At 37.0% G+C, this 25,553-nt stretch overlaps 2 protein-coding genes across 3 annotated transcripts in view; both read right to left on the bottom strand.

The window, feature by feature from the left end:
• Positions 1-790: 790 nt before the first annotated feature.
• Positions 791-7,329, bottom strand: LOC103136701 (PR domain zinc finger protein 2-like). The gene is made up of 4 exons (XM_007550071.2): positions 6,743-7,329; positions 3,782-3,904; positions 2,518-2,621; positions 791-1,579 (listed from the first exon to the last, which is right to left on the bottom strand). The coding sequence occupies exons 2-4, from the start codon at positions 3,894-3,896 to the stop codon at positions 1,418-1,420; spliced, it is 381 nt and encodes a 126-aa protein (XP_007550133.1). The 5' UTR covers positions 3,897-3,904; positions 6,743-7,329; the 3' UTR covers positions 791-1,417.
• A 9,964-nt stretch (positions 7,330-17,293) lies between these two features.
• foxj3 (forkhead box J3) overlaps positions 17,294-25,553 on the bottom strand; it is a 102,739-nt gene continuing 94,479 nt past the window's right edge. For both annotated transcript variants that reach the window (XM_007550059.2, XM_016670695.1), the window contains exons 8-12: positions 24,675-25,082; positions 24,037-24,138; positions 21,927-22,118; positions 21,404-21,505; positions 17,294-19,885 (exon numbers count right to left, since the gene is read on the bottom strand). In XM_007550059.2, coding sequence (XP_007550121.1) covers positions 19,773-19,885; positions 21,404-21,505; positions 21,927-22,118; positions 24,037-24,138; positions 24,675-25,082 — 917 coding nt within the window. In that variant the 3' untranslated portion in view covers positions 17,294-19,772. The remainder of the gene's footprint in view (positions 19,886-21,403; positions 21,506-21,926; positions 22,119-24,036; positions 24,139-24,674; positions 25,083-25,553) is intronic.

The raw sequence follows: 25,553 nt of genomic DNA, 5'->3' as shown, positions 1-25,553 counted from the left end.
GCTGCTTGGAACTGCAGCAGAACAACAAGGTTTAATTTTATGATAATTAATTTGACAACTTTAATGTGAATCACTTTTTTTCTTAACCCTAACATGGGAAGGAAAATAATATCTTTAAACTTGTCTTTACGTAAAATTCTAAAAATATAAATTTCACCAAAATGAAATAAAAACATATTCAGATTAGTTTAGCATATTTCTAACAAGGGTTTGAATTTATTGTTTAGAGTCAATTTATTTCTGGTCTCTGTTGCATCATCAATGTCTGATCCATTTTCTAAAGCCAAAGTGTGAATGATGGCCTCTAAAATCTGGGAGGATCCATCAGGGTGATAAAGCTTTACTGTGTCGTTAGCAGCTGACAAGATAAACGTGTAGCTGTGAAAGAAAATGGGAACAAAATGTGGAGGTAATTTTTCATTTCACAACTTCGATTGAAACAAAATCAGCAGCTTTACCAACTAAACTAGGGAAAGCTTTTGACATGTGAACCCATCACATGTGGTACCGACTCCACCTGCTTCACATGTGTAACATGAAAGTTTTTACCTAAAGCTAGCAGTGACTGAGGATTTACAATCACCAACAGAAAAAAGAGGAAATGGTAGAAGAACAGGCATCAGAGGATATCAGTGGTGGCATCTAAAATTGAGCCATAGGAAGTTACAGGACCGGGAAACATTTTTCAACCAGCTGAGACCAGAAAATTAGTTTTATCTTCAAGGTATCAAAAAATGCTAAACTAAACAATCCAATTTTTGCTTATGATTTTTGTTCTCCAGATCTAATGTGGCCAGGATTATTCTGTTTTACAGCACACTGGCTTTGTTGCTGCTGAATAACAGCATTCAGTAAAGATGAATCCTTGTCCATTCTTGATGGTTATGCAGGAGGCTCCACTTCTGCTTTTCAAAGTGTGTGATTGCGCATTGAATTAGGGGTTGTGGTCAGCAGCAACTTATTTGGTTTTAAGTGACAGCTTATTCTGAAATGAGCTCCAAGCAGGCAGAACTGAGTATTTATCTCATTATCTAAGAATTATTTTGCGCATAAAACATAATAAACATGGTTTATACAGCCCATAGAACCTATCTTAACCTCTTCAAGGAAACATTATGGGTCACCTGTATTTAAATCTTAGTGTATGTAAACCTGTGGGATTGAAAAAAGGAAAAATATCCCTCTCATTATGCTTGTATTTATTAAATAGAAATTGTTTTGGTAATCCTAAAAAGCAAAGGGAAGTTTTAGACTGTATCTATGTAAATATGTGGTTTAAGTTGTATTTTAGTGTGTTAATTCAGTACAAACTAAACTATGACTTCATGTAACAAGATGTCTGCTTTCCAAAAACCAATCCAGATCAACCAGTTCATGAATCTACAGCATAGCGGGTCGCATGTCCAGACGCGAGTCTTTAACTTACCCTCAAAACTTTGTAGTAAATGGCTCTGTTGATCTCCAGTGGAAACAGATTCTGCTCCTCACTGGAACGAGCCCAGTTCACATACCGGAGCCAGTTCCCCTTCAGTGGGTCTGTGGCGTCGATGCACATCCATCCCCGAGCCGGGAAATAAACCTGCAGCGCACCATCGAGACAACCGGGTCAAAACATGAGCCGCCGGGCCGCGTGACACGACTTTTAGGGAAAAACTCGGGTCACGCTTGAAAACTGGAAGCTGAAATATTATTTATGACATTTACCACAAGTACACTGCAAAAACACAAAGTGTTTGGTCTAGTTTTTAGGGCAAATATCTTAGAAGAGTTGAAATAAAATAAAACTAACTGACAGATAACCTTTCAGAAAGATACAGGAGAATGTTATAAGTAAATAATTCCTTAATATCTATGAAAAAGCGTCGCTTCTATTGGTAGATTATTTAGCTGATAACATCATGTCAACACTGCTAGTTAAATAATCCAACAGATTATTTCATGATAGCATCATGTTATCACTGCTAGTTAAATAATCTAGTGATAATCCAGCAGATTATTTCATAACATCATATTAGTATGATGAAATAATCTGCCAGATTATTTCACTTTTAACTGTGGAATAATCTTGCAATTGAACAGTCATTTTTTCATCAATATTAAGTTATTAGTGATTTGAAATGTATCTTTCTGAAAAGTTGCTTGTAAGTTTATTTTTCTTATTTCAAGTGTTTTCAGATATTTGCACTAGAAACTGGACCAAAAACTTGGTAAGATTTTGTGTTTTTGCAGTGCGGTAGCAGTGGGGGTGTCAAGAAGTTTTTATTTTAACTTTATTAAAACTCCTGCACTTGACTAAATCATTTGTAAAGTCTTGTTAAATCCAGACACTCGGCTTGTTTTAGATTTCCAGGCTCAGATTTTTGGCACCAGGACGGCAGAAATCTTGGCAGAGATAGTTAAAAATAACAATTACAGTAATTCATCAAACATTAATTTATTGTTTCCCACACTGTGGCTCTGTGAAGGTTTTCAGACTGTTTTGTTTTCCACGTGAAAATGAATTATTGTGCTACACACCTCCCACATGTAAACATTACTGGGGACCTGTGACCTCTTCTTCTTCTCTCCAATAAATGGACCAAACCGTTTCCCCTTTGGGATCACTGTGGTGGCCCAAACACCTAAAAATACAAAAATACATTATTATTAATAATAATAATAATAATAATAATAATAATAATATCTTTACAGCAGTAATTAATTTTGATTTATCTTCTATTCTGTTATCTCATTTCTGTTCTTATTTTTAACTGAGTAAACACAGTTTAGTTACACCAAACTAGACTAATCTTTTTAAATCTGCTTTTGCTTAAATGTATTTGTTGTAATTTTTATATTGAAAAGTGCCACATAGTTTTACTGACTTATCGTGAAAGATGACATAGGAGTTAATGCATGACTCCATGTTTATTTATCAATTTAGGACAAATTAATGTTTTGTTTTGTTTTTGCTACATTTCAGTTTATAGATGTATAAACTAAATTAAACAATTTAATCTTTGCTCAAAGAATTACATTTACTTTCTACCCTTTTCAAGAGAGAAAAACATAAAAACTCCTAAAACCTGCAAATTTTATATTCTCCATAACTCGGTAGCTACTACTTTTGCTCTTTTGCTGCACTTCTACCGACTTCAGTCTAAAATGGAAATAAGAGAGGAACGCAACATATTACAATTCAGTTCTTTTTATTGGCATTTTATTTCTAAAATAAAACTTCTAAATAGGTGTTTTGGTGTTTCAACTCTGGCCACTTTTATTTGGTAGGTGACGGAGTGAAAATGGGTTCTGGGGTAATAAAAGCATGCAGATCCCTGCACTAACTATTTACTAGACATAAACGTTAAGCTCAAAACTTTTACTGGATTACCATGATCATTTAATTTAACCACCGTGTTTATTCTGGCTGGCAGTAATATTAACCGTTTGGAGTGACCAGACCTGAACCCGACAGAATCTGTGGAGGCACAAAACATTAGGATGAGAAGGATTTTACTGCTGTAATGCCAATACAGATGTTTATTTATTTATCATTATGATGGATTTAAATAAATGTAATTAAATTCCAGACACAAACTTCTTATTCGAATTTATAATACAAAGTTGCCATGGGTATGAATAATTCTGGTAAATTTTGACAAAATTTGTTTCTCATTTGATTATTTTTGACGTATTCAACATTTACAATAACAATTTTTTACTGTAGTGCAGCCATGAAATAGCAACTATAGAATTGCTGATCCTAGTTTTAAAAAAAACGTGGAAGAGCAGGAAAACTCACCGATGCGGCTCGGATTGACGGCAGACGGTCCGAGATTCAGATACTCTGGCAAGCCGCTCCACACATGAGCAGGAATTTCCTCCAGACTCTCCACTGACTCTCCAGAAAAAGCCATGATCCACACTAAGTGACGCAAACAGTGGGGGGAACAAACAACCCAACACACTGAAAGTTACTCAAGTTATCAGAAAAACTTCAGTTTTTAAAATGTTTCATCGTCACATCAGCAGCAACACGAAGCAAAGTTTGAAAAATGGGTGAATTCATCGTTGTTCTAACAAACCTGAAGGTAGATGCCACATTTATCAGACTTATACTTTCACTTTATTTTGTAAAGATTATGTTTAGCATGAGGAACAAACTTCCACTAGTTTTGGTCATTTACATTGAAAACCCAATATTTATGCCCAATTCAGGAAAGTCTAGAAAGATGTCATGGCTTTTTAAACTTTAAAGTTATTTCACAATGAGACAATAAATCAACCGTGTCTTTTTCTACTGACTTCCACACAATAACAGTATATATTCTGATAAACAAATGATCAATATCAATAGATATCTGATAGAATACTTAATATTCAATATATAGAACATATACTGAACTGCAATCCAGAACCGCACAGCATTCTGGGAGATGTAGGCAGAGGAAAGGCTTTAGCTTTTCAAGGTTAGTTAAAAGTAAGATTGGTGGCTTCAACTCACTCACTCACTCACTCACTCACTCTTTGGTTACCTAGCAACTCATTCTTTGGTTACCTAGCAACAACCTGCTGAGTAACTGGTACAGCAGCAGTCTAACCACTGTTCCTCATAACTGCTGGAAAAAAACAACAACTTTGAATTTAAACTGTTGATCAAACAGGAAATGTCACGCCACCAATTTGTCAGTATTTCAGATATTTAAAACAAAAACTAATCAATAATTATGTGAAATTATTATATCATTTTTCAGCCATATTATTCATAACAGTTGAATTAAATGGGCTGCATTTTAAGGAAACACCTCAAGCACTTGTTTTCTGAAACATCATAAAATAAAAAAATAAAAAGATTCAAGAATATTTCAGGAAGAGAAACTCATCCAAGTGTTTATCCACTCTGGCTCCCTGAGCTCAGAGAACAGACTTTAAAATACTGCTGTTCGTTTATAAATCACTGAACGGCTTAGTATCACGATACATTAAAGGTCTGCTGTTGTTATATCAACCTTCCAGAAAACTCATGGTTCTGGTTCTGGTCTATAGAACCAGAACCAGAGAAGCAGCATTCAGCTTCTATGCTTCACAAATCTGAAACAAACTTACAGAAAACTGCAAAACAGCCAAAACACTGAGTTCCTTTAAATCAAGAATCAGAACCAGGGTCTTAAAAAGGCTTAACAACCATAAAGAAGGCTGGTTCTGGTTCTGTCCTGTTCTGTACAGAACCATCTTAAAATCAAGATGGTTCTGGACAATCCTGACCATCCGCTCCATGAATCTAGAAAAACAGAATCAGAGGCTTTTTCTAATTCGCTGTGATCCAGACTGCTACAGGAGATTTTTACTACCTACGGCCATCAGCTGCTACAGTAACGCTTTAATTAAATGAGCTACAACTTTTAGTTTCCCTTTGGGATCAATAAAGTACTTTTGGATTTAATTAAGTTTAAACGCCGTCTGTTTAGAGTTACCTTTGGTTTCTAGTAACAATCCACAGAGATCAATACATTTGATGTGGATTTTATTGATGATTTTGATGATCACATTTGACTAAATGTAATGTTTGTTTCATAATTATTGACTGCATGCTGTTTTTATGGTGTGAAGCACTCTGAGCTGCTCTGTTGCAGAAATGTGATAAACTGAATTAAAATCTGCTTTAAACTTATTCACAGTTTTCACTGTTTGTTTTGTTTCCATGATGCAGTTTGTTCACAAACGTCTTCTAACAAACCTCTGAGACTTTCACAGAACAGCCGGATCTATTAAACTACATACAGGAGATTTTAATTAGTTGCATCTGAGAAAATAATCAGTCATTCACAAAAACATTTATGCAGTGTTATCCTGTTGATCTGGCACTTAAAATCCAAATAACAGGAAAAAATGAGAAAAGTTAAAAGTAAATGAAGAGTTTTAGTAATGAGTTACAAAAATAATTTTAAAAACTGAGTTTTTCTTGTAAGAAAGATTCAAATTTTCCCCCCATTTTCTTAAATCTTGCTCACTCGTCTTAGATCTCCATCCAGGAACATAAACATGTTTTCTTCCTCCAAAGTGGGAGGAAAGCCGATTGTTGAGGACAACAATGAGCTGCTGAAGTGAGGTGGGCTGGGCTCTCACTCATCACCTTCATTAAATATGAATCCATCCCACAAGGTCCCAGCGCAGACATCCCGACCTGACATAAACATGAGGAATCCACCATGGAAACCAGCAGAAAAATGACAGCAGAAACGCATATTATTCTCTTTGTCTCCATCTGACTGGATCACGCTTCGCCTTTCTTTTTTTTTTTTTAAGCTGATTCCTGCTAATAAAATGGATCAACTTTTTATTGGCCAGCCCATTCACGTTGATTAATTAATTAATTTTTCTTTTTTTTTACTGAAGTTGCGATCGGACATTTTTAAACCTCCCTCGTAGCTGAAGTTCAATCAACAAACCATTTTTTGCACCGCCTCTGCGCGTACAGCGGCGTGCGCAAAGCGGGTTTTTACACCGTTTTTTTTTTTAAATAAAAGTTGAATAAAAGAGATTATTTAAAAGGTCCAGAGCAGCAGCGGCTGAGGGATGTAGTTTATTGTTACCCCTGGCTGTATGCAAGCCGTCCTCTCCCCTTTTCTCTCTCTCCCCCCCCGATCCTCCTGCTGCTGCTCCGGAGTAAGGTGGTTTGTTGAGGCTTTTTCTGCCCCCCATGTTCCCTCCCGTAAGGTGCTTTTTGGGGAGCGGGGTTTAGGATACTCGGAGGCGCACTTACCTGCGTTTGTCTGGGACCTGGGGCTTGGGATTTTAATGCTCTACCTGCTTTCCATCTGCTGAAAATGGCGGATGGAGGCTTGAGTCGGGAGGCTTTTCAGTGGAGTCCGGATCGTGGTGTGGTGGAGTTGGGAGAGGCAGTCTGTCAGAGCCGATGGTGGAGCTGCGAGGCTCAGGTCAGACCGGGAAGGGCGAGAAAAGGCAGCTTTTCTAGGAGGCAGGAGGCTGTTTTCCTCCTGCAGGTCCGGTCCACTCTGCAGCCCCACAGCCAGAAACCAGGCCAATTAAGTAGATTCATCTGTGAGCATAATGGGCCTGTAGGATGGTGCCATCTGTGCGTCCATGAATAGCCGAGACGAACTCAAGAAAAGGAGGAACAGAATGATGTTTAACTTGGAAAAGCAACAGGAAATTCACGTTTCTTTGCATTTAGTTAACATTTTTAAACAAATACGGGCTGAAAACAACACGTTATTGTCATCTCAAGAACTGGTTGACCTTAAAATTTGAATATAAAACATTTGAAAAGAAGATGGTAAGTAACTAAAATAAGTTTATTTTTAAGGATTGGAGTTGGTCTAGGAAAGCTCATTGGATTATATTCAACACAGTTTAAGTTTTTTAAAAATATATATTTCAATTCAGATCAGCTCAAAAAGACGTCAAGCTTGGATCTGAACCCAGAGGTCAACACACACAAAAATTATGTAAAAACATAAAATACATTTTAATTATTTTTTTCTAGCTACTATCTATAATAATATTTATTAATATTTACTGGTCTCCTTTTTGAGTGATTGCAGCAATTAATTTTTCTCTGCACTGCATAAACAGAAAAATCTTACCAAGCATTTTTTCCTTTGTCTAATTTCAAATGCAAATATCTCATTACACTTTAAATAGGACAAAACTAGTTCCAGAAATGCAGGAGCTTTTTGTAAGCAAATAATTATTGAATATTGATTCTGAATATTAGATCCACTGGAAGATTATTTCACTTATAACAAAACATTTTCTGCATGTTGTAGAAAATAATCTGCCAGTGGAACTAATATGTTTTAAAAATCAAAATTCAAAAATTATTTACTTAAGACAAGTTCCTCTGTGTTGTTAAAGTTACTTGCAAGTTAGTTTTGACTTATTTCAAGTGTACAAAGATATTTGCAAAAGAAACTAGACAAAAAAAAGTAAGATTTTCTGGTTTTGCAGTTCAAAGAAAAACGAATGTTTGTTGTAACTCAAACTGATACGGGAGACGTCTGGTGGAGACGAATAAATACTGTTAGACCTTAGACATAATAGCCAGGAAAATAATTCAGATGTTTTTACATTGTTTGCTTATCTAGCAACCCTGAACAGGAGAATCTGGTTTATATCAACATTATTAGATTATTTTTCTCCTTTTGCTCTTTCCTTTGGTTTATTATTTGCTTGTATTTTAGTTCATGTAAAGCTCTTTGAGTTGCCTTGTTGCTGAAAATGTGCTGCATAAATAAAATGACCTCTTATTGATCTTGGTTCAGGCCCGGCGTCGTTGACCGTTCTCCCAGTGCATGCTGGGTTTCTCTGGGTACTCCGGCTTCCTCCCACTCTCCAAAAACATGAGCGCTGGGTTAACTGGTTTCTCCAAACTGCCTTCAGACATGAGTGTGTATCTGTGTGTCCATCAGCATCACAGAGGTCAAATGTCAGCCTAACAGTGGCGTGTCTGGACTGTCGGGGGAAGCTGGAGGGAATCCACTCATGCAGAAAAACCAGAAAGGGGATTTAAATCTTTGTGCTGCAAGGAAAAATATTGTTAGCAACATAAAGAAAGGTGTGTTTAGTAATTTACATCTGTAGTTTCTGCTTTAGTTAGATTAGGGGTGTCCAACGTGTGGCCCGGGGGCCATTTGTGGCCCTCTTGATGATTTTATGTGGGCCCCGATTGCAATTCTGCAATGAGGCACAGCTGGTTGATGTGCTTCTTTTATCACAAAACCCCCACAAAATAAAAATAAAAAATGTTTCAGTGTTAGTGGTAGAGCAAACTAACTCTCAGGTTTCTGCATTTATCTTATTTTTGCAGTAAATAAAACCGGAAACAGCTTCTACTCAAAAGCTACATTAATAAACAAAGAGCAACTTCCTGTTCTTGTTTAAAGGAGAATAAAATAAATAACTCAAAAAACAGTGCTGTCCTATAATTTATGTTTTGGAGCTACAATCATTTATGGATACATTTTTTTACACAAATCTTTTGGTTTTGTTCAAAACATTTTTAAATTCAATATTGAGCTGATGAAATAATAATAAAAAGCTACAATATGCTTTATTTTTTTTTTTAAAATGCAATAAAAGTTAACATTTTGCGTCCCTCCTGTGTTTCCAGCTTCATGATTGTGACCCTCATTGTTTGGACTTGTCAGCATTAGAAACTAATTTTAATCTCCTTCGTGTTGCTGAATAAACATTTCTCTGTTTCTTTCTTCATTTAGTTTTTTCCTGTTTGTTGCATGAAAAACTCCTGGATCAGATCGAGATCAGCAACTTCGGAAGATATTTCTGTGATTTACTTGCCTGGCTGCAGAGTTTGTCCTTTGCAGAGTGTTATGAAATGTTTTTATTTACTAACGGCTCACCAAGAAGGGATTTATTTCCTCCTAGAATGCAGCTACTGGTTTTTCCATCCAGTTATGGCTCTGAAATATGTATTTCATTTTATTTTTGCTGCTGGTTTTATCTGGAGTCAGATTCTGCTGCAGACAAGAAATGTAACAGAATATCTCTCATCTGTTCAGCAGATAAAGATTTTCCCTCGATCTGCCTCTCTAATTTACGATTTGGAAATTAACTGATTAATTTCCATCAACACTTTAAGGTAAAATTAATAATTTTCTTTTTAGCATTGCTCCATAATTCCTTTAAGACTTTAGCCTTTGTTTTAATCCTTTAAAGTGTTCTTAGATTTTTTTTTGTCTTTTACCTTTCAGCTACAAGTTACTATTAAAAAACGTATCACAACCAGGCCCGATTACTACTTTAGAACCAAGAAATATTTCAACAGAACCTCAAAAAAACAAACAAACAAACAAAAAACATTAAAATTAAAGAACAGATGAAGAACAAAGTCACTGACGTCTATCCGACTGGAAAAGTTTACAAAGTATTTTGTATTTTCCGAAATATGTTTGACTTTGCAGTTTACCGCCTTCAAATTGGGTCTCTGTCTCTTTAAGAAGCTTCTGCTCTTTCTGAAACTCCGCCTTCAGGAAGTCGTCACAACAATGTTCCTCCATTAAGCTTTCAGCATCATCTTTAGGAGCTTTTTTCCACTGATAAGTAGTTTGTATTAGCAGCTCAAAAGATGTGCAGTTCCACTAGGTGTTTGCTAATTGCTGCTGCTAGTCTGGAGGAGCTGAGTTACCATTTTTATTTTCCATATTTCTTGTAGTTCAAGTTCAAAGATGCTGAAACTAGAAGTGGATACGTCAACTTAATTCAAATCAATAATGATGTCTATCCTGACAGACACATGATCAATACCAATAAATGAAATAGTTTGAAGGTTCAATAATGTCACTGAACTCTAATCCAGAGCCGCACAGCATTCTGGGAGATGTAGGCAAGAGGAAAGACTTTAGCTGCTTAATCTCTCATAGACATCTAAGCAAAGATGGTGGAATCAACTAACTCACTCCGTCACCTAGCAACAATCTGTTGGGTAACTGGCACTGCAGAAGTTTAAGGTTTCACCGTTGCGCCATAACTGCTTTAAAATGAAAAAAAAAGAAGGTTGTGTAGTGAAAACTGTGGATGAAACAGAAAGGTTTGGTTGTATTTCAGATATTTAAAACATCAAAAAGATTAATTATGATCAATATCGACTGATAGGAAACCTTATGTCGTATTTTTCAGCCATATTGTCCAGCCCTGTTGAATTAACTCACGTAGTCCCACCCGGCATGGAAAAAGGTAAAACACACATCCAGCACACATACAGCAGGCATGACTTTTTAAAAGCACACTGTTCCTGGTGAAAAAAACCCTAATGAGGATAATTTAAAGCAATTTTCCAAAGAAGAGTTGGGTCAGCATTCCTCCACAGTGATGTGAAAGACTCATTACGAGCTATCGCAATGGTGGAACAACCAGTTATTTAGGGAGCAATTACTTCTTCCTCATAGAGCCAAGCCGAACTCAAGCTGGTGAAGAGGCTGCAGTCAAAATGAGAACGATCCGCACATCAACTAAGATCAACTGCGGAGCTTTAAAAGGTTGCATGAACTCTGTTTGGAGAAATATAAAGAGTGACTCAAGACTTTTGCACATTAGTGAGCACAGAGAACTTAATAAATCACTGCCGACTCATTACCTTTACATTTGTTAAAGTAAAAGCTCGTTTTTCCTGGTTAAACTTCTTAGTCATCATTGTAGCTTCTCCGATATAATAATATTTTTTTGCGTCACATTGCAGCTTTTATCATCAGAGTTACACGCATGTTGTGTTTGTGGCCACTAGAGGCCGCTGTGCGACCACAAACTACCAGCAGCAGCACTGAAATACGAAGCAAGCCACTGAATTATTGTTCTGTTTGCATGTTCCTCCTGCAAAAGAGTAAACATTTCCTTCTCTTAATGATTATGAGAGGACTGGTGCTACACATGTTTTACATTGTGATTTTTGGTGACCAAAACCACAGACATCACCTTTCTGACAGGCAAGAAAGGGAGGAAGTTACATAAAGAGTGAACTTCAGAGTCTGGTTCTGAGTTTTCAAGGTTTTTATTTAGAAGTGAACTAACTTTCTGGATTATGTCCAATATAAGGAACATTTTTATGTGGTAGATTAAAGTCAGAATTATGAAAGAAATAAAATAAAAATCGGAATTCTAAGAATAAAATAATTAAAATTCTGATGCTAATGTCAGAATTATGACAAAAGAATCTGAATTCTAAGAAAAATAAATTATCTGAATAAAGACAGAATTTCAATAAAAAAATAGAATTCAGAAATTAAAATCAGAATTATGAGAGAAAATCTAGATTGAAAGAAAATTGTTAAATTCTAAGAAAAAAACCCCTTTGAGATTAAAAGCAGAATACTGAGGAGAAAATCTGAATAGTAAGAAAAAATATAAATTTTCTGATCAGTCAAAATTACAAGAAAAAAAACAAACATCTGAGATTAAAGTCAGAATTCTGAGAAAATAAAATCTAAATTCTGAGAAAAAGACAGAATTGTGATACAAAATCTGCAGTTTAAGAAAAAAAAAATTCTAGGGAAAGAAAATCTAAATTTAATGCAGACTCCTGAGGGGGGAAAAATATAAATTATTCTGCTTGAGGTCATAATTATGTCTCTTTTTCGAATTGCCTTCTGAATCTCCTCTAAGTCTTTACAGATGACTTTCTTCTTCTTCTTGAGACTTTATTAATGAACTTCATAAAGGCTGTTGGAGCTGCTGACGCTGTCAGTTTTGCTGCATCATGTTTAGTAAAAGCAGACTAAGATGGATGCAGGTCACTGCCGTTTTGTTTATCCTCGTCGTACAAACTCCTGAGAGCAGAAGGGATTGATCCGCTCTGCTGCTGAAGAAATCCACATGTAAAATAAAACGACTGGCTGAGCGACACTTTGCACTTTATCTGGTTTCACGACGAACTCGTCGTTCCTGAAAAACATTTCAAGACTCCAGTCTTTATAATCACAGAGCTGCAGTCAAATCATTTCAACATTTTTTTTTAAATTATGAATTTTGTTTGTATTAATTACGTCTATAGTCAGGCTGAGATAATTATTGCCAACAAATGCAAAGAAGATTTTTTCTTATAAGGAAATTATGACAGGGATGTTTTTCTGCATAACCTACATAAAAGAAAAAGCATGAAACAATTTCCAGAATAAAAGGTTTGGAAAGTGGAAATTTTGCAAATTAATAACTAAGTATTAAAATGTGTTTGAATTAATGAGGGATTTGTGTTGTTTGTCCTCTGCAGAGGATCACAGATACTTGTTTTGTACAGCAGCAAAGTGTCAGTTTTATTTTTATCTAAGTGCTTCACGTCATCAAGGACATAAAAAAAAACGAGGAGTAAATTTCTGCCAAAAAACCCTCAAAATTTTAGATTAGAATTAGATTAATCTAAAAATTTCTTGAAAACTCAATCGAGTTTCCGAGTTTGAAAAGTAAAAAGAAAAAAGTTAGAAAATTTAGAATTTGCCCCCTTGACATTTTCTAGAAACAATTTCTGAGTCTGAAAAGTTGAAAATTTGCTAGAACGGACTCAGAAATTTCCTTGAAAAAAAATTGGAAATGTATTGATATTAATAGTTTAAAAATTACTAGGAAACTCAAAAACCTTTAGATTAATCTTAGAATCAGGAAACATTTTAAGTAAAAAAAACATAAAAAAAAACTTTTGAAACTTCTGAGATGCATCTAAAAATCTTCGACTTTTCAAACTCAGAAATTTCGAAGCTTTTTCTAGGAATTTTTTTAGATAAATTTCAAAAATTATTTTTTTTCTTGCACAAGTCAGAAAAATGCACGCTAGCGCCCCCTGCAGCCAGAGAATACGCTGGGGACAGATTTTGATGCTGCACTGGAGATGCTGCAACAGAAAAGTAACATCTTACAATCCTCCAAACTTCAGTTTTTTTTTTTGTGATTTTACGCGACAGACCGACAAACCCAGGTTATCTCTAAAGGAGAAAGAGAAAAGTCACGTTTAATAAAAATTAATCCCTGATGTCCGACCGGAGTTTAAAACAAGGTCAGTTTCCAGAATAAATGCTGCGTTTTAAATTATGCGCAGCTGAAAATCACCTGAAGCAGCTTCAGCCTGTTGACTCACCGGCTGCCTGTTGTGCAACAGCAGAGACGCTTCATCCTTATTTTATAAATAGTATTTTTTTTTTTTTAAAGAGATGTTTTTGAATGCAGCCAAAAAGGTTCAACTTTTGCTGAGTGATGATTTATCGCTATAGGAAACGAATAAATGTAGCTAAAGTATGATAAAGTATTTTAAAATCTGAATTATATAATGGAAAATACTTTTAACTATCAATAATCTGCTTTTATATTTAATTCACATTATTTATTACATAACTTATATATGCATATATTTGTAAGGTTATTTAATTTCATACTTTTTAAAAAACCTTTTCCGTGGCGTTTGTGCAGACAGAAAAATCAGGTTTTCATTGTACAACAAAAACTGTTTCTACTGTGAAAATGACAAACATTAAGAGTTTCTCCGCTTTCTCCTTTAATTTGCATCAGGGAGATTTTTTTTTTTTAAATTTTGTTCAGCTGTTAAAGTCTTTAATCTGCAGTAAACACCAGCACACAGTTAGAATATCAAAACATTCAATATTCTAATTTTGTAAGAAATGTTACTGTTGATTGATCCAAGTCAGAATCATGAAGCTGAACTAAAATATTAAAATTAGTCAGTGTGTAACTAAAACAAACCATCTTCCTGGTGAGTATCAAACTCATTAAAATTCACTTTTATTAAATGTAAAACTAAAAATTCACACCTCAGATTAACATTAAATCCAGCTTCTGGATTTATTCTCCATTCAGTCCCTTTTAAATGTTTAATTCATTTGAATACCTGGGAAAAAAAACAAAACAAAACAAAAAAAACGAGCTCAAGTATCACATTATTCCACAGTGAAGTTACCATATTTTATTTCTTTAAGTGCCATTCATGCATATTGGGGAAAGGGGAGGATGGGTCGGGGCGAGTGGTCGGGCGTTGGTATCGACAATTTTCTAATAACACTTGAATTATTTTACAGCACTAAACGAATACAAAGAGTAGCTGTGTCACCTCATCGGACAACAAAAGTAATAAACCGTGCAGTAAACAAACAAACAAACAGGGAGACAAAACAAACAAAACCAAAAAAAAAACAAAAGAGAAAGAAATGACAAAGACGAAATAAAAACAAAAACTACAAAATAAAAACACAAACCAAATATATACTTTCAACACTGAAAACACTGAATGTAGAACCATAGGTACAGGTAAAAGGTAGTGTCACACAAAAAGCCAACGCATTTTCATCACATATATACAATATAGATATATACATACTGTCACCCTCTGATAGGACAATAACAAAATATTCTTTTCCTGCCTCTCTCTTGTGAATCCCCCCCCCCCGGAGAAAAAAGGGGATGATTGAAAAGACACACTATGTACAAGCACAACGACACACCAGCACTGAATAAAACAGGCCCCAATCAGCAGTAGATGTTGGCAGTTCTCTCCAATGTTGTAACAAGGTTTATTTATTTTTTTTTATTGTTTTTTTTTCTCCCCAATAATAATAATAACAATAATAATAATCTCTCTGGCAGGTACATGTCCAGCTGTATTAAAAAACAAAAAACACAGGAAGAAGAAAAGTAAAAACGTCCACAAGAACGCACACAAACGGACAAAATGTAAAAACTGGGATCCAGTCGTTTCTTCACCTTTTCCCTTTTTTATTTTCCTTTCCTCCGATCGTCTCCCGTCGGCGGATGAGTTCGTGTGAAAGTCCGTTTTCTCAGTCTTCGCCTGGAAGAGCTGAAAGGCGTCGCCGTGACCCCGTGCCGACCTCCCAGAAGATCCACGACTCGGTTCCGAGAAATTAGTTTGATAGAAACGCAAAACATGAGTGAGAGAGGAGCAGAGGCGAACACACGAGACTGGCAGGAGGTTAGAAACGGAGAATACGTGGAGAAATGATAATAAATGGCAGTTTCATAAGCTTAAATCAGAGAACCTTGATTTTCTCCTGCACAGTGCAGCTTCTGGGTGTTCAAGATCTACGATCCACAGTATAAACCAGGCAAAAAAACAAAATCTACAGAGTTTGGTTCTGTAATGTTCAACTAAACTAAAAAAAATAAAAAAATAAAATGTTCGATCTCAAAGTGCCTCGTTTTCACAACATATTGTGATAATTTAAAAATAATAAGAGAAATCAATGATTGTCACTTTAACATGAAGTCAAACAGCACAGCAACACCAGGAGACGAAACCTCGTTAAATAAAACAAACTCGTTCAGGTTGACGTGACGTTTGGTTAGAATAAAGACTGGAAACAAACCGAGAATAAACATTGTGCTTGAGCTCCAGACATTAAAACAGTTTAATGGATTTAAAAGCTAAATAAATTTAGGTTTAGTGATAAATTAATTTACCGAGAGGAAGCCAGGAGACGCACCGATCGATCGCAACCGATCAACCAGCCAGAGATCGAAACCGATCGACCAGCAGGAGATCGAAACCGATCGACCGGAGATCGAAACCGATCGACCAGCCGGAGATCGAAACCGATCGAAATATTAGATATTCAGTTTGCACTTTCAGATTAGATTAATGTTAATCATAAACAAATTCATGCATAAATCAGGGTTCGTACATTTTACCAAACTAAAAATTCACTTTTCAAATTTTTACACTTTTCCTGGAGATAAAATATGAAACTAAAGTTTCAATCCTCTGTTGTATAATTTATTACTGTTAATTGTGTTTTGTGATAGCATTTGATATTCTACAGCTAAAATTTTAACTGATCTAAAAATAAAAGTTTAATCAGATTTAAATTCAGATTGTGAGGAAAAAGTGCATTTTTATCTGGTTCCAGCTGTAAATAGTTCTGTCCAAATTTAGGTTTTCAGCTAAACGTTGGATTGGACTTTATTACAAAACTACGCAGTTTGAATATCAGGAACTTTTAAGGACTTAAGATAAAATCAAACAAACCCTGATAAACGGAAATGATCAATTTGTTTTCTGTTGGATTCAAAAACAGGAACCTGTCAATTATTTTTTGATGTATTATTGCATGATAAATAAAAATCAATAATTTCTATTTGAATTATTTTTTTTCTCACACTGGACGATAAAAGTCTTCAGTCTGGTGTTTTGGTCTCAGCTTTTTATGAAGGACAGTTTATAAATCATTTAATTTGTCATTTTGTTTATTTACAATGTTTTCCATTTCCAGTGTTAAATTTATAATTTAAAGTTTTTTGATCTTTTAGAATCTGTTCCTTCATTATTATTTTAATATTATATTGATTGAAAATGGTCTCAAAACAACAATATTATCATTTATTAGAATAACTTCTGGGACAATTTATCGGCCAGTAAAAAATGTAATTTTACTGGCCGACCTGCAGGTTCAGATCGTTCTGTTTTCTATGTGCTCTAGTTCTTTAGCACTATTAAAATCAGAATCTGTCAGGAAAACTCTGCTCAGTGCATCTTCACAACAACTGAATAAAATAATAATCTCTGCAGGGAAAATGTTTCTATGTGCCATTTATTAAAATCTGATATGAAAATAATCCCCTTCACTTTATAAAATTTATCACCAAACATGAACCAGGTTTGTTTTATTTATTTATTCTCAGTCCTTTAAACCGAGAATAAACCTAATCAGATTAAATCTTGCAGTTTTATTTAGAGTAGGGGTGCACCGATTGCAGTTTTTAGGCCGATTGTAGATTACCGATCTATAAAAAGACTGAACTGCCGATTTTGGCCGATACCGATTGATGATGTCTGAAATGTTGCTGAACAGAGGAAGAAAGTGGACGAGTCGGTAAAGTGCAGTGAAATCGGCTCCGATAAATCGGTGCACCTCTAATCTGGACAACAGCTTTCAGTAAACTCGGCTGACTGCTTTGTTAATCTCTCAACTCCCAGATTAAAAAGCCTGAATACAATCCCAGAAACATTGTGCTACTCCCTCAAACAGAGACACAGTGCTGCAGCTGGAGAAGCACCAGAACGGTAGAACCCGACGCGGCGCAGCAGAGCGGCCAATCGGAGCGGCCGCTGCGGGACGAAACAAGGTCGGCTTTGCGTCTGGAGGCCAAGTAAACAAAAGGAACTCATGTGCAAAGGGCTCATCCTCCTCTAACCATAGTGTCTCTTTAGGCCAGCAGCGCTGCTGACCGTGGAGCCGGTTCTGGAGAACCTTCGGGTCGCTCCACTGCTCTGTGCTTGAGAAAACCTGCCTGCGTGAGCCGCCTTCCCTCCTTCACCGTGTGCTTCGCGCTCACACAGAGCAGAGGTGAGTGCAGCCAACAATCGGAGCCTAAAATTACAATTTAAAGAAAAAAACAACAACTGATCACATCGGACTCTGCAGGGAGCATCAAACGGTCTCTAATGTTCACAAACAGACGCTTTGTTATTGATCATTAGGGCTGAAGCTAACAATTATTTCAGTAATCAATTGTTCTGTTGAATAAATCGGATAAAAAATGGCCACATTCTGCAGATTTTTCATCTAAGCATAAAAAATAAAGAATGCAGTTCCTTTTTAAAATTAGAAAATAAACATTTTTATTGCGTAAAAAGCAATAATAGCTTCATTAACGAATCATTTGTAGCAAAGGATGAATCTGAAGTTTAACACTTTTAATGTGAAAAGCTTTCTATCAACATCTGCTCATTATTTTTGGATTAACCGATTTATAATTGGCGCTTAATCCGAGTTTTCACATAATTTGAACTAGATTAAGCTCAGTCTGCCATTTATGGAGAATATGTTTACAGAAAAATAATATTTTTAAAATCTTAAATCCAAAATGTGTATATTTTTAAAACAGTTTTGGCTTAATTACTGCTTTGCCTTCTCTGTTCTCGAGTTAATGATCAATCAATCGATTACTAAATTAGTTAATTATTTCAACAATGGAGTCATGATTAATCAGATTAAGCCCTATTGATCATTAAATAAAATCTCATTTAAGTATTTTTTTTCCCCGAATCATTTTCTCCCCATGTTTTCTTGCAGATGTTGCTCTATTTATTTATATATTAATATATTTATTATTTGGGATCTGAGGTGGAGTTTCAGACGTTTCTGTGGCTGAATAACTGAGATGTTAACGAGGTTCAGACCATTTATTATTCATCGTGTATTAAGTGTCTTAATCTGGGACCCGAGTCCAAATTTTGTACCACAAATGAGAAGTGGTATGACAGTAAAAAAATCCTTGAATCTTCATCCAAACAAAACTCAACTCAGATGTATCGTGATGCTAATCTTATTGTTTTTGAGCGGCAGCATCTTATTTAGTGAACAATAGAGACTGAAACGGTTTGAGTTTGGTTGAATTTCTAAAGGTGCTACAGTTTCCGTCACCAATCTAAACAACTCTAAACTTCACAAGACGCAGATTTAAGTCAAAGGTCTGTTTTCTCACTCCTGATTTCATCTCCTCAATGTCACAATTCATTCATCTTTAAGTGTTTAAGAGCGAACGATGAGTCTCTGTTCTCCCATGGCACACAGAGAGCCGATCACGGCGCCCTGTGGGATCCCTCTCCGGCTCGACTCCCGGTTTAAAAAAAACAAACAAAATAAAATCAAACCAGTGGGGATAAAAACAAACAAACAAAAAAACACCCTGTTCAGATTTTAAACATCTGTAAACCTGTTTTCCCCAGAAGCGACCAACGAGCACCATCACGTTACTCACAGAGACAGACGGCCTGTGTTTTCTTGGAAAAAAATAAAATAAAATAAAAACAAAGAGACAAAAATATCATAAACACAAAAAAATAAACAGAGGGGAGAGAAAGTTGGAGAGAGAGAACTTCATCTTAGAGGCAGCTGAGGCCTATGTCGACACGAGAAGAATTACAAGCTGAACACGTCGCTCAAATCACATGACAGTTAAGGAGCAGAGGGGTCAGGGGTCGGGTGGGGGGGGTGTGGCAGGAAGAGGATGGTCTGGGTAAGAGGAGGGGGCTGGCTGAGGAGGGTCAGTGTCAATGAGCTCCACTCGTCTCCAGACGAGAGCAGGTCTGGCTGAACATGATTGTCTTCAAAGTAACAACGTTTTCTGGTTGTGGTTCGCCGTGTCAGGACTCTGAAGTCTGCGGGGCTTTTCGCCGTGTCAAACGTTCCTCTGCATCACACAACCTGCGGCCTCGTCGGCTCAGCCTGGCCTCCTCCGGGCTTCGCCCCCCCTCCCCTCCTCCTCCATCGGCTTGGACTTGCTTTGACGGGGAAGTGGAGCGGCTAGACGATGGAGTCCCAGTCGAAGTCGTCCTGGATGTCGTCAGCTTGCATGCGATGCATCTGGAAGGTCCTGGAAGGTATCATGTGCTGCTGGTTCATCTGTGCATGGTGTCCTGCAGGAAACAAGCGGCAAACATGGCAGGTTGTTGTTGTTTCACTTTAAGAAGCCAAATACTTATTTTGAAGGTCTTGAACGACAGTTCTGCAGGGTTTTGATATTTTCTTTGGACTATCTGACTGTTTTTCAGTCATTTTCTACAGAGGGATCGTCAGTGGACATCACCCTGCTGCACATCAGAACAGGCAAGAATAAATTATTATAATTATTTAAACTATTTACAATTAGGCTAATAAAATAATTTACATCTAGTAATCAGTACAGATCCCCTCTCTGTCCAGTGAAACTCCCATATGCAGCTTTGTTAGAGGTTTTATTTTCAGCACATTGTTTCTGCACCTCACTCTGCATCCGGTTCAACCTGCTGAATTTTAATTTCTGAAGGTTTAGTTTATCACCTGCCTTGATGGCTGCAGCTACGTCTTCATTTCTCTCCAATTGTGACCAAACTAGGAAGAAATGATTTTATATGTCTTCTGAATGCTAAATATCTGGGGGGGTTTAAATAAAAATGTACATATTTTATTTCTTATTGTTCACCACGTATATGTTTACAACATGCTAGCTAATGTTAAAACAGCAAGATAAATGCAGGTAACCATAGAAACCAGAGAGAATCCAATGGACGGCTCGGCTCTTTCTGCAGTCAAATTGCGCGCGCGTTCGCTGCGTTTACAAACAAATCATCCTTCTGTGAACACGTCGACAGAAGAGATGGGAATCGAGAACCGGTCCTCAGTAGTTCAGCTCCTTGGAATCGATTCAACTGATCGGTTAAGGCGCGATGCATTTGCGTGACGACGTGTTGGCCACGCTCCGTTATTTTGCTTCAGAAAATATCCAAGATGGCGTCGCAGCAGAAGCAGCATGTTCAGATCTTTAATCACAATAAGAGGAGGGAATACATCCAACATCCTCAAACCACACAGCATGTAACCGATTTGTACCAATGTAGAGTGTTGATATGTTGCTTAGCAACAGCAGTGACTCTGGAGGGGGGCGGAGCTTTGAGCATCTCCATGGAAACGTTAAACTACTACTATTAATGTTATGAATAATCTCCATCTCATTAACATTTGCAGTCATATTAAATAAATTAGAATATATTTTCCGATGAGGCTCGTTTATTATGTTAAAGGCATAAACTGTTGATGTTAAAATGTTTATTTGACAGAGGGATTCTTATTGCTCAAGTTAGTTTTTATTTAGTTTGAATCAAACATGGTGCATATTTTGAATTAAAGAGTCTATTTCATAAATCAACGAGAATCGATAAGGAATAAAATCTGCAACCTGACTGATCGACTCAGCCCCAGAGTGGAGCTTCAGCTCTCTCAGTTTAATCAGTAAAACATTTTGTGCGTTTGTGGATCTTTTTGAAGTTATGAACTGTTTCGGTTTGTGAAAAACCCAAACGCCACATTGAGGTCTGACACTATTAAAAAGTGAGAAAGGTTTAGGCGGTGTGAAGAGGGAATGATTTCTCAGAGCAGGGTGTTTATGGGGCGATTACCTGTCATTGTGGGCCCCGTGTTGCTCATGGGGGGCATGTGGGGGTATCCGGGGGGACCCATCATCGGGGGCATACTCTGTCTTGTGTCCATGTAGAGGTTTCCTGATGATTAAACACAATCAGAAGCTTTCTCTGACATTCAGCAATCCTGAATCTACAACACGTATATTAACAAAATAAACAATGTGAAAATAAAACGGCATGTATAGTTCACTGTTCACTTTAGGCTCTGTCGTTTTCTCCTACTACTCTCCATTTTAACATTATTTGCTGGTATTAATGTGGTGTTTGTTTCTCTTTTTCTTTAAAAAGTAGAACCGGATCAGTGATTCTGCATTTAGTCTCTTTCTTTCTCGCTGTCAATATAAATGTGACCCATTTGTCCCGTAAAGTGCCTTGCGATGACGTTTGTGATTATTTCACGTTATTTAATTAATCTACACAACCCGTTTTTAGCACAGACACTCCAAATAAATCGCTTTTTAAAACATAAACGGCTTTAACCTTCTGCAGGTGTACAGACCTGTGTTGAGGTGCTGGCCGGGTTTGTTGGTGTGCATGGCGCCGTGACACACAGGACTCTGTACTGCCCCCTGCTGCTGAATGACGCCGGTGCGAGCAAAGAACTGGTTGATAGACGAGCAGAGGTCCGCGATCTGGGTGGGTTCAAGGCACCAATTGTTCAGCTCAGCCTGTCTCATGCTTTCTCTTAAACCTTTGGAGACAAATGCAACGTTTTTGGAAATTAATGAAAACTGGAACAGTTTCTTTCAACAGAATGTAAACGTAGCAAGCGAACGACGCGTCTGCAGCATATATTCATCATATCAGCAACCTTCAGTGGGTGATATTTAAAAAACATCCTACCTTGCATTCCTTGACTCTTAATTGGATAAACTGACCTGCTGAGCTGGGTGTTTTGGTAATTAAACTTGAAGGCGGTGTTATTTAATTGAAGAGCTCGGTTTAATTAAAGTTGTAATCAACTCTGGAGTGCCGACACATCAGCACTCAATCAAAGGCTGGAGCAGAGCTGTACATCCAGCCTCTGCTTTTAACGTCGGAGGAAATTAATCTGGAGTCCAGATCACTCTCAGGTGAGTCTCACTGTGTGGATTCATCACTGATTTATTTCAAATGTTTGACTTGAAGCAAACAAACAAAAAAAAACCCCCCCACAAAATTCATATGATACAAGACTTAGAAATGGATTATTACTGTAGAAATGTTATGTTGACACAATCATCCTGAGCTGAACTCAGAAAGTGAAGCATTACGGAGAGGAAGATGTGATGAAGATGACCTACAGGTCGCTCCGTGCCACGCCGCATTAATGCAGTAAGTCAAGCTAAATGTTGGAGCAGATCTGCTATGTTTGTTCTGATTTGATCGTCATTTTATCCTGTTTTCATAACTTTTCTGTCTGTTCATCAGTTATTTCTTGTATAAATGTTTTATTTTGTTGATTTTTTTCTTTCTTCTCTCAGGACAAAGAATGAATTTAGGTATTGTGCCAATTCCTGCATATCTACTCTGCCATGAATGGTGTTAAAGTTGATTAATGTCAACTATTTTAATTAAAACATTTTTTTTTTATCTTTTGTTAATTTTTTTGGTTAAGACATTGCTTTTTGTTTGGACAATTTTTTTTAATTGTCCAAAAAAACATTAAGATAATTTCTGTCATTTTTTTAAACAACCGGAAGCAACTGATTAGCACCTCAAAGCTCAAATGAGCTCAACTCCATCGCTCTGTTTTCAAACCACACAGCCAAACAGACTTAAAAAGGAACGGCAAAAGCAAACGAGGTGGATCAGCAGTCTTTGCCTAGAGCTGATGATATATGCTGATGATTCTGTCACTGGATGGTGAGGTGTTGGCATTCTGCGTCATCATGAAACATACAGCAACAGTCTTCAGTCAGAGGTATCGTCAGATATGATGCAAGACTGACTGCTTCTGGAGAGTGAAGATACTTCGATGATATGAGTGAATGAAAAGGTTTTTTCAGAAAGCTGACATTTCTGTATTAAAATAACTTGTTTGTTTTTCCTCCTGTAATTATCTGATAAGGTGAATTTTGGGTTTACTTTAGTTGTAAAAAAACAAAATAAACAATTAAAAACTATTGAGCTGAGTAAAAAGTTTCACATTTTAAATCAAATTAGTTAGAAATGGGGTAATTCTTCATCCTAATCCTTTTCAAATTAATTGAATTACAAACAAAAACTATTTTTATACTGTTTTGATTTTTTGAAACTGGATGACAAAAGTCTTCAGTTTGGTGTTTTGGTCTCAACTAACTTTTTTTTTTTTTTTTTAAGGATAATTCTGTTTACAGAGACTTCATAATTCATTTTTTTGTCGTTTCTCTAGTTTTATTTATTTTGACTATTTAAAATGTTTTCCAGTTCCAAAGTTTATTAATTTGACAATGTGTTCTTGCATCAGTATGCCATTACCATTATATTACTTCAAAACTGTCTCAAAACAACAATGTTATCATTTATCCCAACAACTTATGGGACAATTTATCGCCCATTCTATAGTGACAGTGCTGTTATGAATAATAAAATCCTGAGCGCAGGTTGAAATATAAACTAATGGTGCAGGGTTTATTAGTGCAATGGACCTTGGAAAGGAGAAAGGTCGACATCAGCCCAGTTGTAGCTGCTGGCAATACGACAGCTTTCTTTCAGGGCATCCAGATTGGGGTACCACTCGGACCGTAAACCTGCAACACAGACACACAGAACGTCATGTCCGTAACTCTAAGAAGAGCATAAAGTTAAGAAGTCATAAAATCTAATTAAATTCTAATTAAATACTGGCTGTTGAATAATAACAGCTTTCTTTTTTATTTTAATTTTAGCAGACTGTAAGGTCAGATTATGCATTTTCACTGCAGTCACGTTTTTGCATTTGTACTTGCAGTAATCTGGAGCCAAAAGAAAGAGGAGACGTCAACTCATCTGACAGTCGAACAGTTCCTGGAAGTGGCCACTAGGAGGAGCCAGTGTCTATAAATCCTGCTGAAGTCGGGGCTTCAGCACGGCTTTGTTCTCCACACCAAAGGTAATAAATTAAAAGATAATTTACTGGTTAAGAAATTAAATTGTTTTCTTTGAGCTCTCTGGCAAAACGGGGAGGATCACCTCCAAACACGGTCATGACTGCACCTGAGCGCCTTCGTCCAGCCGTGTGACGGATTCAAACAAAGGGAAAACAAAAGCAGACGCCGGTCCAGCAGAAAGAGACGGAGGGTCTCACCTGTGTTGCAGGCCATCTGTTGCGGGTGGGAGAGGCTCTGGTGCTGCTGTCCGTGTTGGGAGGGGTGCTGGTTGTGCTGCGTGTGCTGGGCCGGGTGCGCCGTGTGCTGCTGCTGCTGCTGCGGGTGCTGGCCGTGGGTCGGGTGCTGGCCGTGCTGGGAGTGCGCGGCGTGCTGCGGGTGCTGGCCGTGTTGGTTGTGCTGCGAGAGGTGCTGGGCGTGGGGCGAGCCGTGGCCGGGATGGGCCTGGGCCGGGTGGGACAGGGGAACCTGGCCGCTGTTGTTGTGGTGGTTGTTGGGCTGGTTGTTTGACAGGCTGTTCTGAGTGTTGATGGTGCCACTGGGGGAGTGCTGATAGGAGCAGGAGGTGTGGGTCTGCTGGGAGTTATCCGACGGCATGCCCATCAGACCTGAAACACACACACACACACACACCGAGCTCTGAGGACACGCAAACAACCAGAGACTCGGGCAACCTCCCAGTTTATGACACTGCAAACCTCAATGTACCTTACTGGAATTTAAAACAACAGGCCAATATAAAGTAGAGCATCAAGTGAAAGTGGATAAAAATAAATCTAAAAACAATCAGAGGGATTTTGTTTTAGTGCTTGGTGATATCGCTGAAAAACAAACTATGACATAAGCCAGGGGTCTGCAACCCTGGACCTTCAATGGCTCTTAACTTTGGCTGAACAAATAAATAAAGCCAACTGATACTTTTAAATACAGACATAAAAACAAATCTAGTTTTTAGCAGTTTTACAGTATTTTCTTTGAATAATTTAATTGAATGACATTAAAATAATCAATTCTTATACCTAATTATCTTGTCATTAGGTTGAAAACAATGTGCTTTTCTTTTACATCCATCTCTTTTT

This window comes from Poecilia formosa, unplaced genomic scaffold, assembly GCF_000485575.1.
Source record: "Poecilia formosa unplaced genomic scaffold, Poecilia_formosa-5.1.2 Scaffold2, whole genome shotgun sequence".
Classification (NCBI taxonomy): domain Eukaryota; kingdom Metazoa; phylum Chordata; class Actinopteri; order Cyprinodontiformes; family Poeciliidae; genus Poecilia; species Poecilia formosa.
The sequence above is the reverse complement of the archived record's forward strand: the minus strand, read 5'-3'. Positions and strand labels throughout refer to the sequence as shown.

Coding starts and splice junctions, on each gene's coding strand:
- LOC103136701 (XM_007550071.2), bottom strand. CDS start 3,896: ATGGCTTTTTCTGGAGAGTCAGTGGAGAGTCTGGAGGAAATTCCTGCT. Junction 2,622..3,781: donor CGTCAATCCGAGCCGCATCG/GTGAGTTTTCCT, acceptor TTGTATTTTTAG/GTGTTTGGGCCACCACAGTG. Junction 1,580..2,517: donor GTAATGTTTACATGTGGGAG/GTGTGTAGCACA, acceptor GGTGCGCTGCAG/GTTTATTTCCCGGCTCGGGG.